Consider the following 18234-nt stretch of genomic DNA (forward strand, 5'->3'; position numbering starts at 1 on the left):
CTTCTGCAGACATTAGTCATTAACATATCCACACCTGCCTCCTGAAGAGTGTTTCTGATCTGTCGGACATATGTTTGGGGATTTTCCTTCATTATGATGAGAATTCCGCAGTTATCAGCAATGAAGCTCTTCCTTTGACATTACTGAGCTCACCAGTAGCTCTTTCTTCTTATTGATGTCCCAAAGTATTAATTTTGTAATCATAAACTTTGGACAATGACTAACTGTTTTATTCTTGTTTTACGCATCACAATGACTTTCATTGGCACAACTCTGATCCTCCTGTTAAAAAATGGCAACTACAGACTCCATAGGTCATCAAAAGCTTAGAAGCACGCCTAGCTCTCTTGTACCTGCACCAATGAAGCAATTAAACATACCTGAATACTCACAAACACTGAGAAGCCAAATGCCCCGAACATTATTGTGCCCTGAAATGACGGTACTCTGTATTAAAAGTGCTGTAACTTCTACACTGTCAAACCAAAGTGTATATAAATAACCTTGAATAAAATCTGGAATATGCACTTTAATTACATGTGAATTGTTTGATTACAAATTTAAAACTGTCGAGCACATGGGCAATAAAGGAAAAAAGTGTCTTTTCCCCAAACATTACGGATGACACTTTATCTGTAGTAGCTTTTGCTGTCTACTTTGTTTTTCACTCGCATTCTACTTTTCCTTTCTTTATTAATTCCTTAGAGAACAGGGCAGACAAAAAGTTTGAAGTCTTGCCAATATAAGGGACTTAAAAGTTAACAAGATGGTTAGCAAATCTTATATTCCAATATGTATAATCATCAGTAACAACTGCAATAAATTTATTATTTCAGAGAGTTTAATAAATCTGTGCTAAAGTTGGCCAAAGCTGCTTAACGTAAAAGCCACACAGGATAAATTTCAGATGTTTGTGAGTAGCAAGACATGAAAAAAAATTACATTCGTTTTTACTCTTAAATGCATATTTTTTTTACAAAAACGTTTTTGTGTAGTGGCCTGCGCACGGAGACACGGACCAGCCCGCAAAATGGCCAACAAACGCAGTGATCGCGCAGACCTGGGGGTGACATCTGCTGTCATCCCAGGTGAACTTCGTATGGCATGAAGATGGGGAACTCTGGTGGGAAGACCCGCCAATCCCAGGCCAGTGCTTCGATGACACGGGGTCCTGACGTCAGTGTCTGGGGCCCATATATGCAACAGCCAGAGCAATAAACCAGTATCATTTCACAAAGCTTTGGTGTGCGTGTCGTTCTTCTCCACGCTCGCGTAGAGTGAACGCTACAACGTAAATGTTAAGAAATACATGTAATAATATTTATTCATGTGTATAGTTTTTAAACTTATAATTTGTATTCATTTCAATACTCAAAAAGTATGCACATACATACCAAATATTTTCAAAGTCTTGACTGATTTTCTGTAAAAATTTCTGCTCAAGGAAGCAGTCGAGGCTGACTCATCATATTTAAGATGCAGCAAGATAGATTTTTGCATTGTAGGGGAATTAAGGGTTATAGGGGAAAGATGTAGCTGGGTATAAGGCCAGATCAGCTGTGGTCTCACCGAATGTGGGAGCATGTTCGACAAATGGATGACTCTTTCCCCTATTTACTCAAGTGTTGTCTTCGGGAATGGTGCTATTGGCAGCTGCACCATTGCAGAGTCCATAGCCAAGTGCACAATACAAGAAATGGCAGGGTGAGGCCAGGGGGCTCACACTCTGCTCCTCCCCGTCCCACCTTCTGCTCCCTTCCCAGTCACTGGCAGGATGGTCGGGGGGGGGGGGGGGGGGGGGGGAAGGATGTATGTGGCTATAGGGATATGGAGTGCTCTAACCTCTGCACTGCTTGGTGCTGTCTCCATCCAACGGGGCCATAGCTTGCCTGTGGCCACTGACAGGATTTTCATTGTGCCTAGATGAGGTCCTCAATGAGGACCCCCTCCAGCCTTTCCTCCTTGTCTCTGTCAGTCTTGCTACCCTACCACCCCCCCCCCCAACAGTGCCTGGACTGACACCCAGCCTCTGGGGCAAGCCATTCCTCATTGGAGCTCTCCTGTCCCAGCCCTTGGCTTCCTGACCTCTGGGGCCACTTCCTGTAGAGGACCCTCAGCATCACCTAACCTTTCTACCACACACCCCATGTTAGCAGTGCTCTACTGTGGCCCAGCCAGAGCAAGATCCCAACTCCAGTGTACACTGTTCACTCTGCTACTCAGGAAGGCCAATTCCTCCAGTGCGCATCTCTCTTCCTCTCTTTGTCACGCAACCCGGGCTGTGACAGTCCTAGGACCCCCTGGTCTGACTGCAAGGATTCAGAGTGTCCCAGAGCAGCTTTGGGAGCATTAGTATCACTTCTGGCCTCACTGTGCAGGCCACCGACACTCCTCTCCAGGTTGCTGACTAGGCCACCCAGCTCCGAAGATCCTCAGTGCCCTGTGCATGCTGAATCTTCACCCGTGGACACACTAACCAGTTGAGTCTTGGACAACTCCTCCCCGACCAAACCTCTGCACTCCTTCCTGAACACCAGGAGATACCTTAGGAGGACTATCCTCCATCCGTTGTAAGCCACATCCACTAAAACTACCATTGTGAACACCAGCTTACATGATTCCCGTCTCAGCCAACATATTTCTACGAGCTGCACATAATTTATCAAAGAGCCTCATGTGGCTCGCAATCTGCAGTTTGGCTACCCAATGGGTGTTATACTCACCACCCAGGTGCTTTCTCTCCTTGATTCTTTGAGTGAGCCATTCTATTGTCTCATTTTGTGTTTTTTTTGCAAGTTCTAGTACTATTAGTGGGTTGAAAGTAAATTCAGTGTCTTCAGAGACCGAGCTGATTCTTTTCATCTTCCTGCAAAGGTAAAAATGGAAGAACAGTTAATATAAAAAATATTTAGACATACGGCATAGTAACAGGCCCTTCCGGCCCATGAGCCAGTGCAGCCCAAATACAACAATTAACCTATGAACCCTGTACATTTTTGGAAGGTGGGATGAAACTGGAGCATTCAGAGGAAACCCACGTAGAAAACATACAAACTTTTTACAGACAGTGCCAGATTTGAACCCAGGTCGCAGGAGCTGTAATTGCATTGCTTCAGTGGGGTTTCTAATAACAGCAGACTGAAGATTTGCTGCTGGGACATTGTTTTTTGGTTGTACTCAGAGGGATAATCATCATTTTCACTCATATCAATTCCCCATAGAGCTCCAGCACATCATGTTTCTAACTATTACATTAAAATCTTGTTTAACTAAGTTAAAGAATTACCTTCAGAGTGCTGTCAACTCAATTTTCTCAAAGTATGAAGGATACACAGGGGATGAACAATTTCAGAGATAATGATTTTATTGCCACATGTATTGAACAATGTACATATACACCAAGATTCTTACTTGCTGCAGCCAAACAGGTACTTCATAGTTAAAAATAAAGAGATAAGATAGATAAACATTCACAGCTGGCAGAGTGCAAGAACTGAAGTGGCATTACAATAGTGCACAATCCTTTTTCTGGTGCTGAAGTGGTCTACGATTAGTATAACAAGGGGAGGTTCAAGAGCCTGATAGCCATTGGAAAGCTGTTCTTGAAATGCTGGTCTTTAGGCTTCTGTACCTTCTCACCAAAGAGACCATTGAGAAGAGGTTGTGCTTTATGATGTTGGCTGCCTTCTTGAGGCAAGGCTCACTGGTCTATAAATCCCAGGATTCTCCCCATTACTATTTCTAAACAAGGGGATCACATTTGTCATTCTCCAATCTTCCAGTACCTCTCCTGTGGCCAAGGAGGACACAAATATTGCCAATGCCCCAGCAATCTCTTCCTTGCCTTCCCATAGGAACCTGGGTCTAGTTTGGTCCCAGGACTTATCAATGTTTTTAAGAAAATCCATCACTTCCTCTTTCTTAATCTCCACATGGTCCAGCACATAAATTTGTTTTATTCTGATCTCACCTTGACCAAGGTCCTTTTCTCTGGTGAATACTGAAACAAAGTATTCATTTAGGACCTGCCCAACCTCCAGGCCCACCTTGCCTCCCTCATCCTTAACCAGCCTTCACACTTGTCATCCTTGGGGCTTTCCTTAATCCAACTTCCCAAGGCCTTCTCATGCTCCTTTATAATTCTTATAAGACTTTTTTTTTTGCTTCCTCAATCTAATACATGCTTCCTTCTTCATATTAACTAGCTGCCTCACCTACTTTGTCAAACACTGTTGCTTTTTCCTACCATCCTTTCCCATCTCTGTGGGACAGACCTATCCAGAACCCTGCACAAATGATCCCTAAACATCCCCCACAATACTTCTGGGCTTTCTCCCAAGAACATCTGTTCCCAATTTACTCTCCCTGTTTCCTGCCTCATCCCATCATAATTTGCCCTTTCTCAATTAAACACTTCTCCATTTTGACTGCTTTTATCCTTGTTCATAACTACACTAAAACTCAGGGAGTTGAGGTCATCATCACAGAAGTGTTCCCCCATCAAGAGCTCTGTCACCTGCTACATGCCAAATCTCCTCTTGACTACCAAGAAAGTACAGGCATTGGTGTGTGACTGCTTCGACATGCTTTTTCCAGGAATCTTCTTGTGAAATAGGGAGGGACTCCCAAGAACACGAAGATATGATCACTCTCCACTTGCATCCCATCAATCTGGACAGGTGCGTGATCCTTCAGTTTCTCTGTTTTAAAATCAACAATAAGCTCCTTTGACTTGGCTTACTTTGAAAGCAAGTTTGTTATTCTGGCATCACCAGAACAAAATCAATTCAGTCAAGAGTGACAGATGGGCTCATCATTGTATTGATAGAAGGCTTGTGATAGTCCTGACCATTTGATGGGAGTCAGAGATGAGTTGTTGCAGCTAGGAGTAGATTCAAAATGGATGCCTCCACAATGTCATGACTGCTTTAGCTAATAAAGTATTGTTGTTAAGAACACAATAAAAGAAACATCACATGGTATCAAGAGTAAGAATCAGTCAACAGCAGCAGAAAACACGGAGAGTGTAAAGATTCCTGATGCTGTAAATTGGACTGGAAATGTTGAGTATGAGTGGAGGTTGTTCAAACAAAGATTCATGTTGTACCTGCAAGCCATTGGACTCGATAGCAAATCTGACGCACAGAAGATTGCACTGCTACTTACCATGGCGGTACAGCAAGCACGAGAGGTTTTCAACCCATTTGTTTTTGCCGAGGCAGCTGGCCATGGCAAGTTTGAAAAGGTTATTGAGATGTTTGATGAACACTGTTCACCAAAGAAAAATGAAATATTCGAGTGGTTCGTATTTTGCTCGCGCTCCCAGCTGCAGGAAAGAGCTTTGATACTTTTTTTATATATAAATGGACTTGAAATTAAAAGCAAGAATATACAATTTTGGACTTCTGCATGATTCATGATCAAATTGTGTTCAGGATTATTGATAAGAAAGTGAGAGAGGTTGCTGCAAGAGACAAAGCTGGAGATGCGAAGCTATGCCACACCAGCAAAAATGAGCCTAGTCATTAACAGTGCCAATATTTAGAACAGCGTATAGGAAATACTGGATTAATTTCAGACACCTTCAAGAGGTTTAGAGTTCCTCCATTCACCTATAAGATACCATTAAATGAGGATGCACAGCTAGTCATGCATGCTCCAAGGTGGGTTCCAGCACCACTAAAAGAAAACCTCAAGCAGGAACTCGACTGGCACTATAAGTTATAAAGAAAGTGGAGGAGCCCACAGAATGGATGAATTCAACAGTGTGTGTCAAAAAGAACAGTGACCTACATGTGCATGAACCCAAAATAAAGAGGGAACATTATCAGATTCCAACCAGGGTTACAAGTGAGATGGCCGGCGCAAACCTTTTCACTAAATTGGATGTATCCCAGGGCTTATAGCAAATAAAACTGCTTGAAGATAGCACAAAATACTATACATGTAATACATTGTTTGGCTGATACTCCTGTCTGAGGATGCCTTTTGGAATTTCCTCAGCTCCGGAAGTGTTCCACAGGACAATGGAACACATCATAAAAGGCATAAATGTGATACATGTGTACATGGATGACATGATCCTATGAGGATCCACTCAAGAACAACACAATGAGAGGCTCATCAAAGTGCTACAACACGTCCAGAAGTATGGATTAAAGCAAAACATAGCAAAATGTCTGTTTGGTGTGAAGGAAATCACCTTTCTAGGAGATTAACTGACAAAGGCAGGTGTGGAGTCAGACAAGAACAAGGTGAAAGCAATTTTAGAGATGCCCAGACCTTCTGACAAAAAAAAATGTCTACTGAGATTGCTGCAAATGATCAATTTCATTAGTAAATTCATACCAAACCTGTCTTCCAAAACAATATACCTAAGGAAGTTGTTACAGGACAAATGTAAATTCAACTGAACAGCCAAAAATGAGGAATAATGGGGAAGATTGAAGGCCATTCTAATTACAGAACCAGTGCTTTTAACATTCTTTGATGCATCCTGAAGGATGCTTCAAATGTTGGAATAGGTGTGTACTACTTCAGGCTGTGGGAGAAGTAGCACAAGCATCAAGGACTAGGCCAACATCTGAATGTCAATATGCACAGATCAATAAAGTGTGTCTGGGTCTGGTCTATGGATTTGAGAAATTCTACAGTTATGTGTATTGTCTACCAACCTTAATGGCAGAGACAGATCAAAGCCTTTAATAGTGATAAACAAGAAAAATCTCAGTGAAATGTCACCATGAATCCAAAGATTGATGATGAAGTTACAGAATCATGACTTTGAATTGGTGCACACACCAGGGAAACTTATTGTGTTAGCTGAGGTGTTATCAAAGGCGACAATGCAAAGTGAAGCACCACAGAAACAGATGTGAATCTCCACATGAACCTGATCACTGAATCTCTTCCCATATCTAACATGAAATCCAAGCAGATTGTAGCTGAAACAGAAAAGGACACTTTTACAGACGGTCATGAGAATCTGAATGAAGGATGGTCTAGAGGTGAATGTCAGCCATGCTACAACATCAGAGCTCAGCAAAGCAGATTGTCTTTCCTCGATCACCGCCACAAGAGATGCTGAAAAGGGTACACAAGAGGCGCTTCGGGATGGAAAATGCAGGACGAGGGCCAGAAATGCTGTTTATTGGCCAGGGATAAACACTGACACTTACATGATGGTTTCAAGCTGAGACCTGTTTGAAACACAACTTAAAGCAGACAAAGGAAATCATGATTCATGATCATAACCGTCTTACCAGCAGATCCATGGCAGAAAGTTGGGTCTGATCTGTTCCACATGAATCTGCTGTTTCCTAACATGTCTGCTGACTGTGTGATCAAATATATGAAATTGATCTTTGCAAGACATGAAATTCCTCAAACTCTCAACAGTGACAATGGACCATGCTAGAGTGTAGAGAATTCCAGAACTTTAGAGAAGGGTGTGATTTTTGATATGTGACTTCCAAGTCCTCTGCATTCACACTCAGCAGAGAAAGGAGTTCACATAGTTAAAAAGTTGCTCAGAAAAGTACAAGACAGTGGCTCGGATCTGTATCTAGCTCTATTGCGTTACAAAGCTTTGCCACGTGAACTTATGTCACCCGCTGAGCCTCTGATGGGACCTAGACTACGCACCACACTTCCCTACTCTGCAGACCCAAACAAGAACAGAGATATCGAAGATGTTGAATGGAAATAAAACCATCTACAATGAAGACCAAAAAAAAACTATGACAAGTCAGCAAGAAGCTTAGGGCCACTGGCACAACAAGACACAGTGAGACTCAGAGATTCCAACACTTGGGACAAAAAGGCCACTGGTCTGGAAGAATTAAATCCAAGATCCTCCACTGGCAGAACAGAGGATCGTCAAATACTGAGGAGGAATCAAAAGAGCCTTCTGAAAATGCAAGACACTGCAGGAACAGACAAATGCAGAAGATCCAGCCTGCACAGCAACAGAGGAAACACCACCGGTGCTAGATAATAGCGGACCAGCAGAGCTGACATATGCACCAGTGTTAAGAAGATCCACACGTTATCAAAGCACCTGACAATCTCTGAAAGAAAAAGAACTGCACATTTAAAAAGTTTGTGCTGCTGATGTTTGCGTTTACATTTGTGTTGAACTTTAAATTCAGATTTCAGATTTATTGTCAAAGTACACACATGACATCACACAACCAAGATTCCTTCATCCTGCAGGTGCGGCAAAATCACCACTAATTGGTAGTGTGGTAGTGCAGAAATAAACTGTACACAGCGTAAACATGTAAACAAAGAATTGCAAACAGATAACAAATGTAAACAAACTGACTATGTGATACAGAGAAAACAAAAAGAAAATCAATAAAGTCCACAAGTAAGAATCCTTAAATGAGTCCCTGATTCAGTTTGTCGTTGAGGAGTCTGATGGTGGAGGGGTAGCAGCAGTTCCTGAACCTAGTGGTGCATGTCTTGTGGCACGTATACATCTTTCCTGATGGCAGCAGCGAGATGAGCGTGTGCTGAGTAGTGTGGATCTTTGATGATTGCGAGTGCCCTCCACCTCCCATGGTTGCATTCCCTTTAGATGTACTCAACAGTGGGGTGGGTTTTGCCTGTGATGTCCTGGGTGATTAAATGAATACTGCATTAGTATGTCATTAAACATCTCAAGGAAAGGGGATGTAATGATAAGAGTGCTAGTGATAATCCTGACCACTAGAGGGAAAGATGAGTTGTTGCAGCTAGGAGTAGATTCAAAATGGATGCCTCAACAAGGTCGTGTTGCAGCTCATTGGATTCAAGATGGATGCGTCCACGTGGTCCTGTGTGAGTTCTATAGCTAATAAAGTATAGTTGTTTTAAAAGAACCAAAGTTTCTTTATTACAATAAAAGAAACATCACAATCGTGACAACCTGAATAAGGAATATCCCAGGAACTCATGTTGTACTCAGGGATTGAAGACTTTGAAAATTACAGATGCAACACAGAAAAAGTTTTAAGTGTATCTGTTACATTAGGGAGAAGGGTTCACCTACAAGTAGACAAACAGGTCAACTGAAACTCACGAACCACAGACAAAAGTAGAAGGACAAGAACACAACAAGTGTATAGAGTTACAAAAAGGAAAAACAGAAGTTAGCATACAAAGCAAGGGTAAAATGAAAAAATTACAAAAGTAAAATCTAGTAAATGCTGGATTATCTGAAATAAACATTGATAATGCTGGAAATACTCAGCAGGTCAGGCAGCAGATATAAAGAGAGAGTTAATATTTCAGATCTGATTAAGGCCTTTCAAACTAAAAAATTAACTTCCCTTTTTCAGACACCTCATGGCCTGCTGAATATTTCAGAATTTTGCTTTTATTTCAAAATTCCAGATCACCAATTTCTTGATTTTCATTATTTTTCTTTTCAAAAAGTATTTTTTTTAGCAGAGAATGTTTTGCGTCAATAACATATTTGTTTGACTTGTTGAGAATTTCTTGAATAAACTGAAAAAGCAGCACATTCACCCTTTCAGGTTATAATATATTTTCAGAACTTAAATTAGCTTGTGCCATTTTGTTTTATCCTGTAAGTTCAGAACAAATTAATGTATACAGAGCCGTTGTCATACCCACACTCCTGTTCGGCTCCGAATCATGGGTCCTCTACCGGCACCACCTACGGCTCCTAGAACGCTTCCACCAGCGTTGTCTCCGCTCCATCCTCAACATCCATTGGAGCGCTTACATCCCTAACGTCGAAGTACTCGAGATGGCAGAGGTCGACAGCATCGAGTCCACGCTGCTGAAGATCCAGCTGCGCTGGATGGGTCACGTCTCCAGAATGGAGGACCATCGCCTTCCCAAGATCGTGTTATATGGCGAGCTCTCCACTGGCCACCGTGACAGAGGTGCACCAAAGAAAAGGTACAAGGATTGCCTAAAGAAATCTCTTGGTGCCTGCCACATTGACCACCGCCAGTGGGCTGATAACGCCTCAAACCGTGCATCTTGGCGCCTCACAGTTTGGCAGGCAGCAACCTCCTTTGAAGAAGACCGCAGAGCCCACCTCACTGACAAAAGGCAAAGGAGGAAAAACCCAACACCCAACCCCAACCAACCAATTTTCCCCTGCAACCGCTGCAATCGTGTCTGCCTGTCCCGCATCGGACTTGTCAGCCACAAACGAGCCTGCAGCTGACGTGGACTTTTTACCCCCTCCATAAATCTTCGTCCGCGAAGCCAAGCCAAAGAATGTTTATCTTCATTTAAAATGTACCAGGATGTAGGTTAATTGGGTATAAGCTGGGCGGTATGGATTCATGGGCTGAAATGGCGTGTTATTGTGCAGTAGGTCTAATTTTTTTTTAAATTAAATTTAAAATAAATTTAAAATTTAAATAATTTTGAAAATCAAATTGTGCCTGAAATAACATCAACATAATCATCACAAGGAAATAATGGATAAAATTTAATTACTCAGTGACACGATAGGCAAGGTACAGTATTATTTTAATATTTAATTAGACACAATGGACTAAAATCTGACAATTCTTTAATGAAGTACAACATGAAGCCAAAATTATGTTTCCTGCCAAATAGCTTTCTTCCTTCAAATGTACAAATTATTATTATGACTAGCTGCAACTTGTAGTATATTTGCAATTATCAGCTGTAATATTTCATTATTAGAACCTTTAATGGATGTGCATTGTCAATGGACAATACTTATCAGTAGTGAAATATAGTCCCATTTTAATTTCAGTAAGAACCATGTTTAAACTTCAGAATTAACTAAATTTCATGAACAAAAGTGTAGATTTTTAGAACACTACCCTTTATACTTAAATTTTCAAACAAAAATTGAAATTACTCAGACCTCCAGGTTAAAAAGAATCAAGATTTTAAAAAAAATTTCAATCAACATGAAGTTACAAAATAAACAAAATCAAAGACACATCACAGATCTATACAATAAATTACCAAAACCGAACTACATGTTGATAGACAAAGAAGGAAGAATCAACACATGATCACAATTATCAAATTCTGCACCATTGTTTATAGCCATATCATAACCATTTACGGAGCGGAAACAGGCCATGTTGGCCTTTCGAGTCCGCACCGGTTCACTGATTTCGTGCGCCCTCTTCAGGCATTGGTCCCGGTAGCTCTTGGACGAATTCAAGGCAGGTGAAATCAGTCGTAGAAATGTTTGTGAAATGTGCAGTTCAATACTTCATAGGTACTCTTCAAAAATTGAATATTCTAGTCCTTCCCCCATTTCACCCACCAACTGGTCCCCCAACCCTGACATACCTCTAGAAGTCTGCATCCTCTTACACCTATCATTCATTTTAAGGAGAGCCTGAGGAACCACGCACCTATCTGCATTGATGGACAGAGTTGCAATATAAATACAAAATTACACATCAAGCCAATCCTTAAAAGTACGAAACAGAAAAAAAAAGAAAGACCCCCCCCCTCCCCAAAGGAAAAGGAAAAAAGAAAAAGAGGTAATTCTCCCATATAACAAAATCATCTGTTTTTCAAAAGCATTAATTACAACTAGATGAAACATTACACGATTCATCCGGCATTTACTTCCTCCTTCAAGGGATAAATATCTTGACATAGACATCACGAGGGATACTGAAGATAGTGGTATTGGAGACTGGAGGGGAAATCATCAACGGTTAATCCCCATGTATCTTAAATATGGGTTCTATATTCTTAAAAACATGTAACAATTTCTGAGGTTGTACGTAATCTTCTCCAGGGGAACACAACTATGCATTTCTGACTTCCAGTGGGTCAGACTCAGTTGGGGATCAGATTTCCAAGTAATGGATACGCAGTCCATGGCCACCAATAAAGCAAGTTTAACAAATTTCAATTGATATTTCAGCAGCCTCATTTTAGGTCTTATATCTGCTACTTTTCCCAATAAAAACAATTCTGGCTCCTGCGGGTATCGAATTCTGGTAATTTGTACCAGGAGATTCCACAAATCTTCCCAGAAGGATTTCACCTGAGGGCATGACCAGGTCGAATGCAAAAAGGTCCCTATATCTTGACCGCATTGAAAATTGGATAATTCAGATTTCAATTTATGTTTATTTAATTTTTGTAGAGTAAGGTGCAGCTGATGCAAAAAATTATATTGCACCATCCTATACCTTACATTAATTGAATTGCTCGTGCTGTCCCGACATAGGTCAGACCAGGAAAATGGATCAATTTCTATACCCAAATCGGATTCCCATCTCTCTCGTCTTATCTAGCCCTTGTTTAGAAGATTCCGTCTAAAGTAAGAAATACATTTTTGAGATCAATTTCTTTGTGATCCCCTTTCAAACCAGAGTCTCTATTGCGGTATGGTCAGTGCTAGACTTAATTTATCCTTTAAATAAGACATTAACTGAAGATAGCAGAAAAAGGATGTATTTAAAACTCCAAATTTATTCCTGATTTGTTCAAATGTCATAAATTGTCCCTGCTCAAAACAATCATCGATATATTTGATCCCAGTCTGAGACCAAGTTTCTAGAATTTTATTATCAATTGTTAACAGAATTAATTTATTTTGAGCTCAGGGTGTTTTGGGTGAAAGGCCTCCCCTAACACCAATTTGACCATTAAGTTTATTCCAAATTGTAATAATATATTTTAGTAAGGAGGCTTCCTTAGGACCAAATAGTAATTTATAATATGAATTTTTATGCTGTCTTCTCACCAGCCTTATGCAGCTCCAATTTTACCCAAGGTGACTTGTCTCCTCTGTCAAAGAAGGAGGTGACGAACTTCATTTGGCTTGCCCAATAATATTTTTTTTTGTCTGGGAGCTTCAATCCTCCCAGTTCATAATTTCAGCTTAATTTATTAATAGAAACTCTGGTAACTTACCCTTCCAAAAAAATTTCCTAATATATTTATTTAAATTCTGAAAGAATCATTGTGGTACTAAAAGTGGTAGGTTTTGGAAAATATATTGTAATTTAGGCAATATATTCATTTTTATATAAATGACCTTTTCAATCAAATCAATTGGAAAAGTTATCCATTTATTTAAATCATCCTCAATGTTTCGAAGCAAGGGAAGATTATTCAACCTATACAAATTCTCCAAGTTATTATTTATCTTAATTCCTAAATATTTTATCCCTTTAAGTGGACACTTAAATTAAAAGTCTCTTTTAACATGATCATAATTCCGACCTGTAAGTGTTACAACTTCACTTTTATCCCAATTAACTTTATAGCCCAAGAAAGACCTGAAAAATTCCAATGTAGACTGCAACTTTTGTAATGAACTAGCAGAGTCTGTCAAGTATATCAGGACATCGTCAGCAAATTTTATGTACTTCCTGATTAACCCTGAAGCCTTTCATGTCTGGATCTTGGCGGATAGATTTCGCTAATGGTTCAAATAGCCAAGATGAAAAGGGCTGGAGATAATACACAACCTTGTCTACTAGAGCTGGACAATGGGAACAGCAATGAGATTTGACCATTAGTGATTACTTTCACTTTAGGCTCATAATATCAAGCTTTAATCCAATTAATAAATACCTCTCTGAGTCCAAATTTTCCCAAAACTTTCAATAAATAGTCCCATTCCAGTCTGTAGAAAACTTTCTCCACATCTCAGGTCAGAGAGCGACACTCAATTCATCTCTTGTTTGTATCAGTCTGCTAATATTGTCCGCAGCCTGCCTCTTCTGTACAAAACCCATCTGATCTACATTTATTGATTTAGGAAAATATACTGTCAATCTATTTGCCAGAGCTTTAGCAATGATCATATAGTCAATATTCAATAGTGATATGGCTTATATTGACAGTTTCAATGAGTCTCTATCTTATTTGAGAATAACTATAATAGTTACTACTGAGGACTCCAGGAGAGTACAGGTTACCACTGCTTGGTCTAGAGGTATCAATAAATCTAAGAATCAAGTAAAAACACAAAATGCTGGAGAAGTTCAGCAGGTCAAACAGTGTCCTTTATGTAACAAAGGCAGAGATGCATAACCAACATTTTGGACTTGAGCCCTTGGACTTGAGAAAATGCCAGCAAACATCTGAACAAAAGAGTGGGGGGGGGGGGGCAGGTGAAGGGGGGTGGAAAAGGAAGATGATAGGTGGAGAAAGGAGGGAGAGGACAGCAGCAGAGGGGGAGGGGGAAAGGTAGGGCTGTGTGGGTGAAAGAATTGGAAGGACAAGAAAAGGGGGAGAAGGAGAAAGAAGAGGCAGGTAAGAGGAAAGAAAAGGCAAGCAGGTTTAATAGAAAGCAGTAAAGCCAATGTTGATGCCATGATCTGGAGAGTGCCCAGACAGAAAATAAGATGTTGTTCCTCCAATCTGCAGACAGTCAGGGTGGGACAGTACATAAGGCCATGGACAGACATGCAAGTGCAGGAGTGTTACCTGGAATTTAAATGGTTGACCATAGGGAGATCATTGTGGTTCGAAAGTGGTGGAGATGCTGAGCGAAGCAATCTCCCAGTCTGCAGTCTCTCCAATGTAGAGAATGTCACAAAGGGTGCACCGGATGCAATAAATAAGTTCTCTGGATGTACAAGTGAAGTATTGCTTCACGTGAAAGGCCTGTTGGGGCTAAAGACCGAGGTGAGGGAGGAAGTGTGGGCGCAAGAGTTGCACCTCCTGCGGGCACAGGGGAAGGTAATGTAATGGATGGAAAGGGTTGAGTGCACGAGGGAATCACAGAGGGAGCAGTCCCTGCGGAAGACCGAGAGGAGGAGGAGAGGGAAAAATATGTCTGGTCATGGGATCCTGTAGTAAGTGCCTGAAATTCTGGCCAATGATGTTTTGGATGCAGAGGCTGGTGGGGTGGTAGGTGAGAGGGATTCTATGCTTGATGCATCTATGGTTAGAAGGGGCCAGGGCAGGAAACAAAAATGGGAAATGGAGATGTTTGTTAGGGTTGAGTTGATAGTGGTGGAGGGGAAGCCATGTTTGTGGAAGAAGGCAGGTATTTCAGAAGTTCTAGACCAGGGGTGTCAAACTCAAATTCACGGAGGGCCAAAATTAAAAACTTGGACTAAGTCGAGGGCCGAACTAAATATTTATTGAAAATTTTCAACAACATCTGCATGTTTTCTCTTCTTTCAACATATGTAATGTTAAACTTTAGGATATAACTTTAGGAGGATAATGTTACAGGTCAGGAGTAGGTAGCTCAAGTTCACCCTTTGCTTGACCTGAGGGAAACATATTTGGTCCCTGTAGAGATGTAGTCAGCATTCACAGGCTGTGTCCATTTTGGCCTGCATCAGGACTCAGCATTTTCTGCTCACTCCTCAGGCTCTAGGCCTCTATTCACCCTCGACCCATCATCCCTCTACCAGACCAGTCCTTTACCCAACCTCTACTCACCCCTCACTCCACTCACTCTGCCTCTACCCACCCCATCCTATACACGCCCCTCTACTGCTTCTCCCCTCAACCTGTTCCTCCCTCTACCCATCTCTCACCCTCTAATCACCCCTCCCCTACTCGCCCTGCCCCTCCCCTTTTACCTCTTCCCTATCCACCCCTCCTTCTACTCATCCCTCCTTCTAACTGCCCCTCGCACCACCATAACTTCCCTTGCCCATTACACCTCACCTACACCCTCTGCCCACCCCTGCTTACCCACCCACTCAGGCCCAGCACGCTGCCGATCAGCCTTTGCGGACAGCCACCATCTCTCTTCACGTGCAGGGACGAACCAGCCGTCCCTGGGGTCCACGCGGGTGCAAGCGCTGAAGGCCGTGGCGACCGGGAGAAGTGCGTTCGCGCTGTGGAAGGGCCGTCCGGAGTCAGTCGTGCGGGACTCACGCTGCCCGGGGGCCGTGCGCAGCCTGCCATGCCCGTCATGCCGACAGGAAATCACAGGTGCTCACCCATCCGCCGCACCGCTCGACAAGTGGGAGAAGTGACTGGTTGTGCGGGGAGCCTTCCAACTGGCTTGCCGGCTAATGACATCAACAGACTTCTCGTGTTACAATTTCTCGTGTTACAGTGGGGATGTGCAATGAAGGGGGAGGATGGTAGGGGTGACATTACCAAAAAACAGCATCGGCTCTCGCTGCAGGGCGGGCCACCTCTAATACATTTTTGAAATGATCTTGCAGGCCAAATATAATTATATCGCGGGCCAAATTTGTCCCCCGGGCCAGAGTTTGACATGTGTGCTCTAGACTGAAGACTTCATCTTGGGAACAGATGTGGCTGAGATGGAGAAATTGAGAGAAGAGGATAGAATCCTTGAAGAAAGACCAGTCCAGGTAGTTGTGAGAGTTGGAGGGTCACACACCCAGACTCACATGTCAGTCCATGGCCTTATGTACTGTCCCACCCTGACCACCCACAGATTGGAACACCACCTTAATTTTTTTTGTCTGGGCACCCTCCAGCCACATGGCATGAACATTGACTTTATAGCTTTCCATTAAACTGGCTTGCCTTTTCTTCCCCCTCCCCTTTCTGTCCTTCCAGTTCTTTAACCCCACAGCCCTACCATAACCCCTCCCTCCTTTCTCCACCTATCATCTCCTGCCTTGCACCTCCCCTCCCCCCTCCTACTATTTTGTATGGACACTTGCCAGCATTTTTCTCATACTTTGATGTCGAGCTCAAGCCTGAAATGTCTTATGTATCTTTGCCTTTGCTTCACTGTTTGACTTGATGAGGTTCTCCAGCATTTTGTGTTTTTACTTCAACCGTGGTGTCTACAGAATTTTGTGATTTACTTCAATCTAAGAATCAAGATTGGGACTGGAGATTCTAACATTTTCCCAATTTAACTATCGAGTTCAAGCCATTGCCAAGTCCACCAATTACTTCAGAGAGAATGTGAAGTTCACAACTTTCCCAAGCAAATCACGACCAACAACAAATTTATGTCACACACTGAACCAATACTTTTGTAAGTGCAAGGAATAAAGAAAAATTACTGAACAAAAATATTGAAGAGATGAATTTTAATGGGGATCAAAGAGAAGGAAAAAAAGGGGCTGATGAAGATCATTTAAAGCCTGGACCCCAGTAATTTGAAGGTGATTTTATCAAGAGCTAAAAAGAATTGTCTGTGCAAGAGTTCTAAGAACTAACCAACTAGAAAGGCTGGGGCTTAACAAAGTCCCAATGGATTTAACCATACGGCTGAGAAATAGTAAATGTCTAGGCAGACGAGTCTCGTTACGAGTTACAGCAAGGACAGCAGAGTTTTGTAAAGGTGGAATTTACAGCGTAAAAGGCAAGAGAGTTTTGAGTCTCGTGAGGAAAGCTTAACAAGGGCATCAGCATTAGGCTCAGCAATAAACACCAACACTGCCCTGAGGAGGGGGGCATCTTTAGCAATATCAACCAAGAGGGTTGATGATAGGGTAAATGGTAGGGCACTGAGGAGTGAGGAGGAACAAAGGAATCTGGGAATACAGATACATTTTCCCTGAAAGTGGACCGCAGGTAGACAAGGTTGTGATGAAAGCTTTTGGCATCTTAGCTTTCATAATTCAAAGTACTGAGTACAGGAGTTGAAATGTTATGGTGAGGTTATGTAAGACATTGGCGAGGTCAAATTTGGGGTACTGTGTGCAGTTTTGGTCACCTAACTGCAGAAAGGATATCAGTAAGATTAAAAGTGCAGAGAAGATTTACTAGAATGTTGCCAGGTCTTCAGGAGTTGAGTTGCAGGGAAAGATTAAACAGGTTAGGACTTTATTCCATGGAGCACAGAAGAATGAGGGGAAATTTCATAGAATTTACCAAATTATGAGAGGTATAGACAGAGTAAATACGAGTAGGCTCTTTCCACAGATTAGGAGAGATAAATGCAAGAGGGCATGGCATGAGCTTAAGGGAAACCTCTTCACCCAGAGAGTGGTAGGAGTGTGGAAGGAGCTGCCATCCGATGTGGTAAATGGGGGGCTCACTCATATTTTAAGAATAAATTGGATAGATGTTATAGATAGAGAACTTAGGTTAAAATGGCTTAAGTTAAAATGTGATGATTAATCATAAAAAGGGAAGCCAGAACGGACAGGGAGCTTACTAGCAGCCAAGGACAAAAAGTTCAGCTGGACATGTTTTTTTAAACATATCTTTTCATGGTCATAGTGAGAGACATGCAGGAGACAAAAGATTGATAAGAAGGGTGAGAAACAGAATTTAGTGTATGTAGAGTTCGCAGCGTACGTAACGAACGTGATAATTAAAAATGCAGTTGTACTTAGAATGCTT

The 18234-nt window shown here is 41.8% G+C and overlaps 1 protein-coding gene across 4 annotated transcripts in view; it reads right to left on the reverse strand.

The window, feature by feature from the left end:
- The window catches only part of ano10a (anoctamin 10a), a 95173-nt gene that overhangs the window by 56121 nt on the left and 20818 nt on the right, over window positions 1-18234 (reverse strand). For all 4 annotated transcript variants that reach the window (XM_069920972.1, XM_069920974.1, XM_069920971.1 and 1 more), the window contains exon 2: window positions 2724-2866. In XM_069920972.1, coding sequence (XP_069777073.1) covers window positions 2724-2862 — 139 coding nt within the window. In that variant the 5' untranslated portion in view covers window positions 2863-2866. The remainder of the gene's footprint in view (window positions 1-2723; window positions 2867-18234) is intronic.

Source organism: Narcine bancroftii, chromosome 2 (genome assembly GCF_036971445.1).
Source record: "Narcine bancroftii isolate sNarBan1 chromosome 2, sNarBan1.hap1, whole genome shotgun sequence".
Classification (NCBI taxonomy): Eukaryota; Metazoa; Chordata; class Chondrichthyes; order Torpediniformes; family Narcinidae; genus Narcine; species Narcine bancroftii.